The sequence below is a fragment of the Eschrichtius robustus genome, chromosome 4, assembly GCF_028021215.1.
Source record: "Eschrichtius robustus isolate mEscRob2 chromosome 4, mEscRob2.pri, whole genome shotgun sequence".
NCBI lineage: Eukaryota > Metazoa > Chordata > Mammalia > Artiodactyla > Eschrichtiidae > Eschrichtius > Eschrichtius robustus.
In genome coordinates, this window is record NC_090827.1 from 125,502,971 (window position 1) to 125,518,573 (window position 15,603).

General features: G+C 35.6%; 1 protein-coding gene across 9 annotated transcripts in view; it reads left to right on the plus strand.

Moving 5' to 3' along the window:
* Nucleotides 1-15,603, plus strand: part of ANK2 (ankyrin 2) — a 347,463-nt gene that overhangs the window by 270,328 nt on the left and 61,532 nt on the right. For 7 of the 9 annotated variants that reach the window (XM_068543335.1, XM_068543343.1, XM_068543334.1 and 4 more), the window contains 3 exons: nt 586-730; nt 7,119-7,221; nt 7,923-8,026. In XM_068543335.1, the coding sequence (XP_068399436.1) occupies nt 586-730; nt 7,119-7,221; nt 7,923-8,026 (352 nt within the window). Of the gene's footprint in view, nt 1-585; nt 731-7,118; nt 7,222-7,922; nt 8,027-12,553; nt 12,590-15,603 lie in introns of all 9 variants that reach the window. The other 2 variants (XM_068543341.1, XM_068543339.1) reach the window with 2 other exon arrangements.

The following is a 15,603-nucleotide window of genomic DNA, read 5'->3' on the forward strand; positions in this document are numbered from 1 at the left end:
AAAATTAAATTCCAGGTTGTTTATTAAAATGTCACAATCTGTCTACTTCATTCTAGTGTTCTTTCCCTAATGTGCATATTTTGCTAATCTTATAAGTCATATTATTCCATTTAATACACCTCTTATTTGTTTTAGAGCAGTAGGTATTTCTTAGCATATTGTCAATTACATGAAAAGACTGTTAATGCTGGACATTATGTACAAAATTATTGATACTATAGACAGAAGCTAAGTTGTCTACATATTGTACTAATTGTTAAGTTAAATATAAAGCTGTAAATCAGCTATCATGATAAATCAGCTATCGGGATAAAGAAATGAGCAAAGAAAATTGACTGATATTAAAAGAATTCCAATTCAGGTAATTATTTCTTCTTAGTAGGTAATAGGAAAATGGGTCAAATATTGTTTACCTGAGTTTTAGCACTCTTTAATTGCATGTGTTCTGTTTTTTTTTTTTTTCTAGTGTGCAGTGTTTCAGTGATGTCAGTGCTATTATGCTGATGTTTTCACAATCATAATCATATTTTGTAGTCGATATTACATCCAACAAGTAATTCTCCATCTTTCTCTGATTGCTTCAAGGTGATGACACAATGACAGGTGATGGGGGAGAGTACCTTAGACCTGAGGATCTGAAAGAACTGGGTGATGACTCCCTACCTAGCAGTCAGTTCCTGGATGGGATGAATTACCTGAGATACAGCTTGGAGGGAGGACGCTCTGACAGGTATTCACATAAAGCTTTCCCTTGATATCAGAAGTGAGTGCAACACACTTTTATGATAGTGAAAAAAGTAGACACCATTATTGACACTCGACAGGTATATCTCACTACTCTCAGCAGTTAGCATGTTATCTTACTGCATTCTCTAACAACTTCAAGTGTCCATTTTAAAGGAAACTGAGGCCTAGAGAGATTAAGTAGTTTAGTAGAAGTCAAGCATTGTAAGAATCAGAGCCATGATCAGTAAAGAGCTCTGAACCATTAAAATATGATATTTTTAATCATCTGCAACTTTTTTCTCTAGGCACATTAAAAGGACAGTTTTGCCTTATGGACACTCTTACTAAACGGCAGTTATAAGATCCTCCCAATCTCCTTGGGGTTTTCTGTTAGGGCCATAGTTTCTGTGAACAAAAGTATGTTGTGAAGAAGGATTAAAAAGTAACAAATTGAGAAGGAAATGTTGCCTGGAACTGATTTTTTCATGCAAAAGAATCAGAACAGAATCCCTAAAGAGCCTGGATACCAAAAGCAATCGTAGCAAAATCTGAAGGAGCCCAGATTTTATAGCCAAATCCAGGGAGGTTTATATTATATTCTGAAATATACAATCAATTTTTTGGGTTATTACTAACTAGCATACCACGTGTTTATTATTTTTTGAGGTAAACTGATTAAGAACATTCCGTGGTGCCTCATCAAAAGTATGACTGCCAATTTAGGTTAAGCATGTGGTTGTACATATAGCGTAATGTCTTTTGCTATTCAATTATCTTAGGTTTATAATTTTAATATTGGCTCTATTCTTGGCTGTATCCAGCACATTTGGAGTGTAAGAAATAAATGCCTTAAAAGAGGAGTCAATTCTGAACGGACAATTAGTAAAAACAAGCTTTTCTTGGGCCTTTCCCTTGAGTACTAATGCCTCCCTCCTATCTTTTTTTTTTTAAACAATTCAGTGTGCGTGTAATGAGTGCCTTTCTGGGCTGGCTTTGTGGTGGGTGCCAGAGGTACAAACATGACTAATATGTAATTGCTAAATTCATAATCTAATGGGGTGAGAGAGAGATGAAGCTAGTGGTACCCACAGAGGGCAGCTGGAGCCCTGAGGCTCAGGCTTCCTGGAGGGAATGAGCCCAAACCGAGACAGAATAATAGTGATGATGGTGAAGAAAGGTGGGGAGGGCATTTGAAGCCTTAATAAGGTGAGCAAAGGCTCGTGGTGTGTGAGAGAAACAGAATAGTGCAGTGTGGCTGGAGTGTAAGTATGAAGGGGGGGAGGTCACATTTACATTTTGGATGGATCCCCCCTGACAGTGATATAGAGGATGAATTTTAGAGGAAAGTTGTCAAAGGGCTAAACTCGGTAGTATCGACCATCTGAGAAATTATTGCGGTAATGTTCGCTGAAGTTGCTGGGACACGCCTTGAACTCTAATCTGGGTGGTAGCAGTCATGGGGAGAGTTTTAGAAATGAAAAATTTGAGAACATATCTGTGAGGTAAAACTGGCCAGATTTGGCGGTGGATTTCACGGGGTGGGTGAAGAAGAGGAAGAAGATGCGATTGGCTTCTTGGCTTCAATGACTTAGATAGAGAGTGGTCCTTGGGATCAGGGTACAGAAGGAGGAGCCATTTGGTGGGTGAGGGGAGGGGAGCTTGTGTTGGTGTCAGTGTTCAAGATATTGAATTTTGACACACTGATTGATTTGGGCCTCACGGTCTGAGATTCTTAAAAGGCTTCAAATTTCAATAAATGAAATGTTAATGGCTTTGCAAAAATTCATAATAAGCTATGAATAATCATATTACTGTTATCCAAAAATCCTTTTTTTTTTTCAGCTTGATTTCTTTTATTAAGAATAAGTGCTTGATTTGATCCTTTTGTCTTCTTCGAAAGTACTTAGTACTGAGAAAGATTTAGAACAGTACTTTCTATAAGACAGGGGTCAGTGCTTGGAGGATTCTACCTAAACTGAATACTTCTCAGCTTGTAAAGACAGGGGATATGAAACAAAGAAGACGTGAGCTGTTGTCCAGGTCCACACTTGCATTTCTAGAACACCAGATGTATTCATGCTCTCCAAGATGGAATTATAGTCAGTATCTCATTTTCATGATTGCAATGCAATGTTTTATTTATTTTTTAAATTTTGCTTAGACAATTCAATATAAGTTACCTTTTTTCGGTAACCATTTTTTTCCTTTTCATTATTTCTTTATTTGGTGTGCTTTCAATAGTACCATGCCCAGGTAGGTATTACATAGCATGAAAACATGACCTTCCTGGATACATCCACATTTCCCTGCTCCCTGCTCAATGTGTGTGTGTGTGTGTGTGTGTGTGTGTGTGTCTTGGCAGGGGGTGCTTATATTCTAGAATTATGGATTTATTCTCAAATTAGGATTTTTATGTATTAAATTGAATATCTTATTCAAGCTAGAAGGGTGAATATTTTACTAGAATGAAAGTCTGTGACAGGCCCCAGGCCTGACTGTTTTAACTGTCACAGCTCCACCTTGTGGTTGATAAAACATTAGCATGGCTTCCCCAAAAGGAACCTAATTAGCCGATGTATAGTTGGAGATGATTTTAAAAAAATGATTCAGATGCCTAAAATGTACATGGATGCAGAAGAATAAAAATAGGTAAATTTTAATCACATTGAATAGAAACACAGTCAAGTTGATTAGTTGGATTTTGTGTCCATTTTATTTTATTATTACTCACAAATTAAAAATACTATTCAAATTCAATGTGAAACACTAAATAACAATGAACCACAAAAGATTCTCCATGTATTAAAGCAGACACATTGAAATTTTTGGATATTCACTTGCTCAATAGGTTTGAAAACACCGTTAATTGGATGTCTAATATTGCAGCTTACTAAGATAGTAATTATTATACTTTTCTGTGGAATTACAGACTTTGATACCACCTAATATGTGTCCAGAAACCAGTTGTATCATGGTGAAAAAAGTATAAATTTCAGATCATAAAAAACTTTTGGCCTATCCCTTAGCTAAACAGCAAGTAAAAATTTACATTTTTATGGATATGTGTTATTGTAGATTTATTAACTGAACAGCACCACCTCTGACTTACTGGAAAAAAAAAAAAGACAACTCTGTTGCAAAATATTTGAATTTGCTTGTACTGTTTTAAACCAGGGTAGGCAATTTCTGATCCAGAGACTTGAATTATCCCAGACCTTTGTGCTGGTCATGATTCCTTTAGAGAGAATAATTTCTTTACTCTTGAAATATTCTTACTTCATTTATTTCATTTAAGTAGATTCTATGATGTCATAGAAAAAAGATCAGTTAGAACTATAAACATTGATTAAATACCAATTAGCATTTTAGAAGGCAGAAAACAGAGTGAACTAGAATAAAGTCAGAGGATAGAGATATTTAGACATACAGTTTCAACTTATTCTCTCTCCCTCTGTCTCTCCAACTTTCCTCACTCTCTGTCTGCATCTTCTAATATCTTTTCCTCCCTACCCCAATCTCCTTTTTTGGTCCGTCACTTTGTCTCTTTCTTTCCTTTCTTCTCCCCCTGTATTTCTTTCCTGTTGGGGCTCTAGGAAAGACAAAAAATAGCACCAACACCCCTTTGCTTCTCCTGTTTCAAAACCAATTGAAAGATAGACCCAGGTAACAGGTAGACGGATATCAGTAATCCACCTTTATTACTGATACATTGATTGTAGGATGTAGCTCTACATTCACAGCCAAATGAGCTCTTTAATACCTCATTCCTAGAGCAGACAGACACCCACCCGGTTATGGTGCCTCCCTGAGAGTGGCCATTGAAACCTGGCTGCCTTTTTTTTTCAAAGTTTACACATTTACAGTGGTGGCAGCCACGTCACTGGGTCGTATTTGTGGTACCTTCTTTTTGCCATTCGAGTTGTTCCCATCCAAGCTAAATTTCCATTTCCCCTTGGAGACCTACGTTTCTACTATTCCAGTGCTGCATTTAAGGGTTAATCTACATAGTGACGAAGTCTCTACTTGCTGTTATGGGCAGGCATTTTTACTCCTTTACTCCAGTGCCTGTTGATCCTTTAGTACTGTTCATTCATATGAATCTAGCACTTTTAAATGTGTAAAGTCACCATCTGGATCTTTGAATTTTAAAGCTGAGGATAGAGATTAAGTAATTAACAAACCTGAGCCCAACAGAACTAATGGGGGAAGATGGTTGAGCCTGTAGACACCTTATCATTTCAAGAGGTTGACCTCTCTACTGTTTTCCCTCTCTTGGCTCAATTCAAAACAAATAAAGGATAATAGAATTTAAGAGCTGTTGATCTTAGTGCTGCCTGGTACAAAACAATACAAGTGCAGGAAAAAAAAAAATGCTCAGTCCACTAATTGAGACAAGCTTTTGCTGAGATTAAAAACCCCTTTCCCCAATAATTTAATCGCCTTCCCATCCTCAATTTCAAGGTCACACCAAGGTTAGTCACAGCAGCCTGTGTGCTTTTGAAGCACACCATCAAAATCTAACTGCACAGCTGGAAAAACAGCTATAATATAAGCTGTTTCCAAGTGCCAGGATTAAAACCCCTGTGAATAGGTTTGCTAGGCATTCAGGCTGCTCCTGCCTTGGCTGCGTCAGGAGCCTCAATCTTCCCCAAGAGCTTATATAACATAAAAGAGCGTATTGTCAAATTCTATTTAGATTTGATTTTATTATAAACACAGATTAATATAGGTGTAAAAACATAGGCTCAATTAAATATTTATTTTGTTTTTTATTGAAGTATATTTGATTATTTATTTATTTATCTATTTGGCCACACCATGAGGCATGTGGGATCTTAGTTCCCCAGCCAGAGATCGAACCCCTGTCCCCTGCATTGGGAGCGCGGAGTCTTAACCACGGGACTGCCAGGGAAGTCACAGGATCAGACAGTTAACTTTTTTTGATTCATGTCACTTACCCTCTAATATTTGGCATTTATTTTGGGGGCATAAATCCTACAGCAGAATAGGAGAAGGGCCCCAAATTACTATGAATTATCTACCAAGTGATGATTTTCTCAAAAATAATTGAGTTGCTGATATTGACACCTCATAAAGATGACAGTATGTGGCTTACAGACTTAGGTATATTTGCAAAAGAAAATAGTTTCTACTAATAAATATGCTAACTTGACGTTTAGTCCATAATTCTGTAGCGCTTCGCTAGCCAAATACCCACTAGCTAAACGTAAATGAAACCTTCCTTCTATCAATATTGTGAAAGTTTGCCTATCTCTTTATTTTCTCCTATGGGCTTTGGGCTAATATTTTGAATACAGATCTTTAATACTTGGATTAACATGTATAAAATGTAGTTTATTTAAGTTATCAATCTATTTGTCATTTGATTGTACAAATTGACTAGGAAGGAATGAAATTGCATCTATGCAAATGTCAAGGTTCACCAATTTCATCTGAGTATATAATTCAGAACTTTGAAATTCAGATTTATCAAAAATGTAAAGCATTGATTATCAAGGCCTAAATCCCATTTTGAAGCCAAACCTCAGTTTTGGTCAGTGTCCACTGGCAATTCGTTTTCGTGCTGGCGGATGTGTGTGGGTTGTGGGTTGGTCTTGGAAACAGTTTCTCGTGCTCGTGCATCTCATTGCCACAGCAACCAGCACTCTTCGGTGCTTCACTCACCACACACAGGACATGCACAAGGAACAGTGCTGTCCTTTGAAATAGCATTGTTGGAAACACCAGGGACAAACAGGAGGAACACCACTTCCGCAGGAAACATGCATCTGGCCACAGTTCATCTCACTCTGTAGCTTCCAGGGGTGTGCACCAACATTCAGTCATTCACAGTTGGAGAGGAGGAAAAAGAGGCGTGGAGAGAAAGGAAAATGAGTGAAAATGAAACCTGTGCTTTCATTTCATTCTCTCCAAGGGCTGTCTTATTCCCCTCCCCCGCCCCCTAATATTTTTCTTAGTTGCAGGGAGATTTACATTTAACACAGATTTAAGCAATCTATCTTGGAATTATTTTCTGTGTGAATTTCTTATACTGGCAGTAAGTAAGCTACAGTTGTTGGTTTCAAACATTTCTGGAAGAAAATGAATCAGATTAGGAGTATCAAATTTTATCTTCTGGATTCCCTTGTGCCCTTGCCATTGAGTGGTAGGAACCAGTCAAAAGATACGTTAGTTTAGTTGTTGGACAGAGAGGTACGGCAACACAGAGACCTGTGTTTCCTTCTTCCACTGTTGCGATTTATGTCCCCCTGGAAGTTGCACTGTTAGCTAATAGCACGCTTTTTTCACTCTCCTGCCCGGCTCATCATTTCATCCTCCCAACCCTACTACTGCTGTTGGTATATGACCATGACCTCCTGCCAACCTACCAGCCTTCGATCCTTCAGTTCCGACAGGTCTCACACCCTGAGCCATGCCTCATACCTGAGGGACAGTGCCATGATTGACGACACGGTTGTGATCCCCAGTCACCAGGTATGTGACTTTTTGCCTTCACATTTCTGCTTTCTGGAGAGCTTTTTAGCATTATCTGATGCCGGAAATGTCCAGAGGAAGTTTTTTAATCTAAAAAAAAATTGTCTTAATTCAGTTGCTAATCTAGGATAAGGGATTTAAGAGTTTTTCTAAAACATAAAAAATGTTTCCTGCATTTTTCAGTGAGCAGAGTTTTTCTAAAATAGCATACTGCTTGTTTCTTCAGCTATACTGGATTCTTCCATGTGGACATGATATATAAAACTCAATTCCTTTATAAAATCTCTATTAAAGGAAAATGTAAGGTAGGATGCATTTGAGGTATAAGATGAAAGGTACAGGTTAAAATATGTCTCTCTATATTTAAAATTGTTTTCTATTAGAAAAGATGTAGAATTTGTTATGGAATATTTTCATTTTAGATATAATTTTATCAGCTTTGGCTGGATATAGGAAGTAGATGAACACCTACTCTTTTCAAAGACAATTACAGAAATGTGATCCTATATCAATAATATAATTTAAATGGGAATGCATTATAAAGATACATTTTAAATGCCTTGGTCTTCTATCATATTTTTAAATGAACGTTTTTCCAGGTAATACCACTTTCCTGTAATGCCATTTTTTTTTAAGTTCATTATATTTTAATTTAATTGAAGGAACGTCTTTTTATTAAATCCAGTGTTCTTTGTGTTTAGGTGTCAACTCTAGCCAAGGAGGCAGAAAGGAATTCTTATCGTCTAAGCTGGGGCACTGAGAACTTAGACAACGTGGCTCTTTCTTCCAGCCCTATTCATTCAGGGTAAGTAAATCAATATTATGCATCCAGATCAAGAGGTAAAAAGAGATGAGTGAAAATAACAGCTTTGTCCAGTAGCTTTAGCTGATGGCTAGCTTACAGGGGAAGTGACCTTTTTTAAAACTTGTCACTGCTTTATCCACCATGGATTCTATCCACACAAACAAACCAGCAAAAAGCATTGAATTCAGCATAGAAGAACTGACCATTGTTTTAAAATAAGTCGTAGAATTGCGTCAAACAGCTTGCTAACTAACCAGAGTATACCAGTGGCCTCCTTACTGTTCACGTTTTTGTCTTTAAGATGGCCTTGAAAAGAGGGGCAAGATCATTTGCTTTTTTGAAAGTTCTATTTACTAAGATTAACTGACTAGTTTAATAAATGCCTTTGCTTATGTATTAATGCATTTAAAATAATGTTTACAGAAGTGTGAGTCATACAGATGTATAGAGGAGTTCACAAGCTGTTTGAAGTAGGGATGTTCTAAAAAGGAAAATTTGAAAGCAACCAGTCAGGTTCTCAGTTATCTTTTACAAGTCATCCAGATAATATATATGCCACTACTTAAGAACTGCTGCCTATTTATATTAACTCATTAAAAAGTAGGGCTTTAAGTTAGTAATTTTAAACATTCTTAAAGACGTTCTTAAGTTATAAGAATTCAATTATGTGGAATATAAATTCCTTAAGGAGTTTTAAATTGTAAAGTCTTCATGATTGCTTTTTTCCTTACATTTTAATGGTGTCAAGTTGTATAGTAATTTCATAATTACATATAAACTTTTAAGATGTTTTTATTTAATCACTTTTAATCCCTGCTCATATTTTATCTAACTAAATATAATATTTTGATTTAAATTATTATCCCAAACTCCCTTTCCATAATCCCCAGCACTATTTTTAGTAGATCCTTTCTTGTTCTGATTATTCTAAAATATTCTCCTTTCAGGAAAGCATTCTAAGATATTGTAGTTAAAAATGTTGTACTTCTTAGCCTGATCTTCCGTTAAAGGCTCGGAGAATGAATGTAAAATTAGTTATTGAAAATAATCATAATACTCTTCTTTGTTAAATAAGTAAAAGCTAGTTCTTGATGCAAGTGTTATTCAAGGGAATAAAAACGAATTAAACCTCATCCAAATTTACTTACATATTTTTAAGCATAAAATAATTAAAATCTGACAGCTGTAAATTATTCAAAAAGCATAACATTGCATTCTGCTACTAAGTTTTTCAACAATGATGGGAAGAAAAAAAAAAGAAAATTGGACCTAGGGTGTTGATGGATAATAGTTCAGAATCTAGAAACCATAATCTAGTATTTGAAGCCCATACCCAGCCTACAAAGTGACGAGATGATTTTAAGCAAAATGTAATTAACTATTAGTAACCGAATTTATAAAAGAGTCAAAGTGTTATGGTGATATTTCAATTTCCAAAATAATTTACTTTAAAAAAGGAATTTCTTAAAGAAGTCTTAACTACCGAAGGGCAGTAAAATACTCAAATGAAGTACATCAATATACATACCAATAGTATAAAACTAGATACATGTATAAGTAATTAGAATTGATTACTTATGATGAAACAAGAGTATCCAGTGGTTAAAGTTTAATCACTCATTAAAATAAGGATCTTTAAAATCTTGGTCTCTAATAAATGGGTTTTTCTGTGAACCTCACACCTGATCACTGATGCTAATCCTCAGCTCTGGATTAGCATTAGGTGTACATTGGTATCACCTGGGAGCTTTAAAAAATACTGATGCCTAGGCCCCAACTCAAATCAATTACATCACAGTCTCTGTCACTGGGGCCTTGGCACTGGTATTTTCTACAAGTACCAATAGAGCAGATATATATATCTTATACAAACTGTTAGAAAGGAGCAAAATTGCCTAAAAAAAGTTTGACTTTAAGGATGACTTAGGTAATTAACATATGACTAGTTACTTCAAATATTTTTTATCCTTTCCATGTACTTAAGTATTCGTTCTTCACACACTGTTGAATTCTACAATGTATCAAACCTTGTGCCAGGCACTAAGGAAAATAGATGAGTAAAACCTAGCCACTCCCTTTAAGAAACACACCTATGTGTTGTTATTTGAACTTGGAAGACAATCTCTGGAAGAGAGATAACATGATGGTTAAGAGTGTGTTTGGAATCAGGTCAATCAGAATTCAGATCCTGGCCCTGACACTCAATATTTGACACTGGGCAAGTTGTATAAAATATATAAGTTTCAGTTTACTTACCTATAAGATGAACGTTATATTATGAATTCCATAGTGGAGCTTTAAGGATTAGATGCTTCTTAAGTAGTTAGTATTTTGCCTAGAAAGAATAAGTACTCAATAGATTATAGCCATTAGTATTTATACAATCCCCATACACATTTTCCACATCTTTAGCAAATCCCAAATCAGTGAAACAAAATGTATTCTGAATCCTCTAAATGACAATAGCCAATGTGGTACAGTTCATAATGGCAGTGTTTGACTTATTATTTTTAATCAGGTAATCTATCATAAAGTTGTGTCTCTACTATAGTATTTGAATGAACACAGTGCAAAAGATGACTCTAAGAGGATGGTTAGTTACCACTGAAAACTCAATGATTCTGAGGGTGATGGTATTTGAAAGCTACCATGATATGAATGTATATGAATAACATTCATAATCTATCATGTAACAATGACATGTAATTTTATTCATTATACACCAGATTCCTGTGTAATAGTTTTTATATAGTTTTCAAGGAACTGAGTTTCTCTTTAATTAACTGGGTGAATTCCTAAGCCACTTCAAAATCTGCCCAAAATGTAAGAAAAAAAAAAATTTTGATAGAAGGGATAATAAAGTTAGCTTTTATATGCATATGCCACTAATTTGATGTATAATGTTCTATTAGATTAGATAAAGGGATTTTAGATTAATGGAAGACACAGCTTCTACCAATAAGCACTATTAGTGATTTTCTTTTACTTCTACTGTTTCCAATGACTAATGTCTGTCACTATAGGAGAATAGGTATCAGTGATTAAAAAATCTGTTCTGACCAATAGATACAGCCAATAGCTAGCAGAAGAAAGGCTGACAGTAATATTTTTGTTGTTGCTTTTGAAGAAGTTGCCTTACTGATTCACAGTCTAACCAACAATTATTATTTCTAGTATCCCAGTCATAATCACATCCAACACAAGGTTGGACAAGAATTTGAATTTTACAGTTCTTCCCTATTTCATAAGTGCATAATGAATCAACAGATGTAAGGCACAAGTTCCTAGTGAGAGCTAGTTTTGTGACTCATTTGAAATATTATTATTTCAAAAGTCTTTATTTTTAACTTTTTTAATAACAGCCAAGTGCCAACAAATAAATGTCAATTCATGATGTTATACTACAAGATATGATAACTAGAAGTCAATAAGAAAGTAATCTTTTAAAGGACTTCTTTTTCATAAAAACATGTTGAAGATGGTTCTGCTGTGAACCTAAAACTACTCTAAAAAATATAGTCTATTTAAAAAAAAAAAGTAAAGATGTTAGCTCAAATAGTGGAAGGTGATATTTGAAACTCAAGGAAGTTAAAGCTGTTTCTCATTTGACAACGTTAATATTTATCTAAGTACATATAGTAGTTAATTTAGCTGTTAGTGTATTTCAAACACTCTTTTTTTTAAAGGTACATGAAGGTAAATTCTTCTGGATGAAGAAAATTATTTTATAAGTAACAAAACAACTGTTTTGTAAGGCTGGGTTTCTGGTCCAAAGGATTTGTATATCATCAGGTGTTGAAAACCCAAGTGGACTCTGTGAAAAACGTATGGAGTGTTTTGAGGAAGAGCAGACTCAGGTAGAAGAGGACTGAAAGGCAGGACTGTAAAGTGGGATTCAACAATATGACCAGCGAGGAAGACAGCAATCCCCGAAACAGGGAGTGAAAGTCTTGAAAAAAGCACTAAGATTTTGTTTGCATAGTTTTTGTTACTTACTAGTAGGTAATTAATGTTACCTGCTCTGCCTTATAGTTTACGCTATTGTGTGTCATTGGAGCTATTTTTAAAATTGTGCCTTTTCTGTTTGCATTTCTTCTGTAGGAGCCCAAAAGGTCATTACCATTATTTTGAAAGTATGAAAGAAAAGCTTTGGAGGCAAAACTATGTCCATCAAATCGAAAACTTTGTAACTCTCATTATAATGCCCTTCGATGCTTTGTAGCTTCTTGGACATTTAGATTTTAAGTGCCCACGTAAGCCAGAATTGAATAAGCCTACAAATCCATGTCCATGGATTTTATAATATCCCAGTTCCCTAACCTGGGAGTTGCTACAGAGCTCCAGTACCTGGCTCTTCTCTCAGCATTTGCATAGAGCTGTATCTCATTTGTATTTCCATCTTTTTTTCAATGAATATGGTATTGGTATATAAATAATATATCTCAGTTGAAAGTCACTTCTGATTTCCTTCTTTATATTTCACGTTATCCATTCCTTCTCTGTGCTAAAGTATCTATTCTGTTGCAGCCGCACCTCTCCATGTCTTGATCGTGACAACAGCAGGTGAACTTCTGCATAATTCTTTCTCTGAACATGTTGCCTCTTCCTCTCCTCCTTTTGTCATTTCCTTCTGCATATACCCTGCCTCAGGATGCTTTAGTGTGACCATACCTAGCCAGAGAGAGAGAGAGAGAGAGAGAGAGAGTGCGAGGGAGAATAATGTGTTTTCTCCAAATCATGGCCATATGGTAAAGAGAAAGTGGGTATTTCTTATTTTGTTGGAAATTAGGTGGGGTTGTACCAAAATGAATGTAGACCTAAAGTGAGAGCCTGTCTTGGTCATGGGTCTCCATATCTCAGCTTCTTTTGTGAGAACAAGTGCTACATAGAGCTGGAAAATGCTATTCCAGCAATTATGCAAATTGGTTGAGCTATTTTCAAGTTATAGTAAAGGTTATGATTTTAAGTGTCACTTAGCAGAGTTTTTTTTTAAACTATATTCTAGGTGAACCAAGGGCTGAAAGTTTATTAATAGTGCATTTGCTTGCTAGTACTACTTTAAATGCAGCCTTTTGATATTTTACAAATTGTGCTATAGAATGATTCCAGTGTTCTAAAAAATCCATTATTCTATTTTATTTTAATAAAGTTATTTTTAAAGGTTCTTATCGAACTGCTGATTATTGTATTTTATTTTACAGTCACCCATCATGATACTAAAGATTGTCTACAAATAAAACAGTTTTCAACTTTGAAAAATTTAGATCCATTCTTTTACTTTTTTCTGAAATACACAGTAAATATTATGTTTCCATACATGAACATAGTGAGTGATAAATACTTTTTTGGTGATTTTAACAAGTTTGAGACACTTTTTTCAAAGCCGTTTTTCATCAGTTTTTCAGTTCATGGAATTTCAAAGATTGGGAAGGAATTAAGGAAATTATAGAGGAGAAAGAGCTCATGATATGGTTTTCTCATAGTACCCCAGAAATCAGATTTAATTTAAGGCCCTCTTGCTATGTATATGTGGATCACTGAAGCACCCTGATGACACTTTTTTCCCTATTTTCAATCAATAACTAACTGAATGCTGCAGTCTCCTCCCCGTCCCCACCCCATGGTCCTGGATGAATTAAAAGTAAACCTAAGGATTCATAACTTTTGGGGTGGAGGATATAGTCCTCAAAAGTGCAGAATCATTGTTTTCTGCTGCCTCCTCTGAAGCATGTACCTGTGTAGCTAATCAACTACATATTCCTAGGCAAGTCATCTGCATAATAATGGTGGATTGCTTTTGCTTTTATTCCTTTTAAATTGTGATAACATCGTATCTCACAATTTAGAAAACTTCAATAAGAGTTTCTACTTTGCATGATTGTTGAATTTCATTTGGAGAGTAAGATATACAAAAGCCGAGTATGTTACGTGATGTTTTTTGTCTGTACAGTCTGAAGTCAATGTTTAGTGCAGTATGTGTATACATTTTCTGCAAAACTGCTCCTTGACTGTTTTAACCATACAGCAAAAATAGTGTATATTTCATGCAGGAGTAGCAGTTTATTTTCCAAATAGGAATGCTTCCAGAACATCTGAAATGGAATATTCCAATAGGTTGCCTACCCTAGTTAGAATTTTAACACCAGAAGGCCACCTTAGAGTTTAAGAATTTAATGTCTCTCATGTTATGGGTGAGAAAACTGAAACCTAAAGATGTTAAGTGACTTGCCCGAGGTTACAGCAATAATTCAAGACAGGGATTGATCTCTTGATAGATCAGAGTTGGATCCAGGAAAGAGCATGGTACTTGCTGCATTATCTTGTGCTCTGTGATAATAGTATTTTTATATCTTCTTTGAATAGTACAGTTCATAAACCAATGAAAACTCCATATTAAACTGCTTTAGCAAAGTTCCGGGTTCATTGCAGGTATTTAATAAACGGTAGTTTCTCTGTTTATTTTTTAGGTATTATATTATACTATAATTTTTAAGACAGTCAAAATATATAAAATCCTATGGGTGCCAGGAAAGGAAAATGATGGGAACAAGCATTTATTGAATTCTATGTGCTTTACCCGCACATGATTTCATCCTCACCCTGCCCTTAAGTGGTGGTATGATTATCCTTCATTGACAGATGAGGCTTTAGTCAGTGCTCACAAACGGTGGAGCTGAGCTTTAATCCATATATGATACCTCTGTGCATACTTAATTACATGTTTTTACTTCAACTCCTTTCATCTCCAACTGTTTATAGGCATTATCTTGTCCCATTTTTAATCTGAAAATATGAGAAAATCATATTTACTTAATCAAACCTAGCATGTGAACTGATTCATCTCATGATTCCCTCCTTTCCAACCTTTCACTTTTTCCTATGGTACCAAAAAAAGTAAATGGTCTCTTATAATCTGCTTTTTGCTTTTTTGAAATTGTTTTTTTTTAATAACTTTATTTCATTTATTTATTTTTGACTGCTTTGGGTCTTGGTTGCTGCGCGAGGGCTTTCTCTAGTTGTGGCGAGCGGGGGCTACTCTTCATAGTGGTGCATGGGCTTCTCATTGCAGTGGCTTCTCTTGTTGAGGAGCATGGGCTCTAGGCACGCGGGGTTCAGTAATTGTGGCACGCGGGCTCTGGAGCGCAGGCTCAGTAGTTGTGGCGCACGGGCTTAGTTGCTTCACGGCATGTGGGATCTTCCCAGATCAGGGCTCGAACCCGTGTCCCCTGCATTGACAGGCAGATTCTTAACCACTGTGCCACCAGGGACATCCCTTGAAATTGTTTTATACATCACAAAATAACTGTCCACTAATTCTACTACCTATCCAAATAGTGACACCTTTTGATTCTGATCTTTTTAAATGAAAATGCTCAAATGCTAACTCAATTTTATATTACAAACTATTGGGATTAATGATTAGCATGTTGACTTTTATCTAAAAGATTTTTCATCAGCACTAGATATAAACTTGAATCATTATTTCTCTTATTCCCTCTTATTTGAAGAAAAGACTTCTTTTAGTATACAATTCTACATAGTCAGCTTTTTAATTAGTTGTTTATTCCACAGTTACA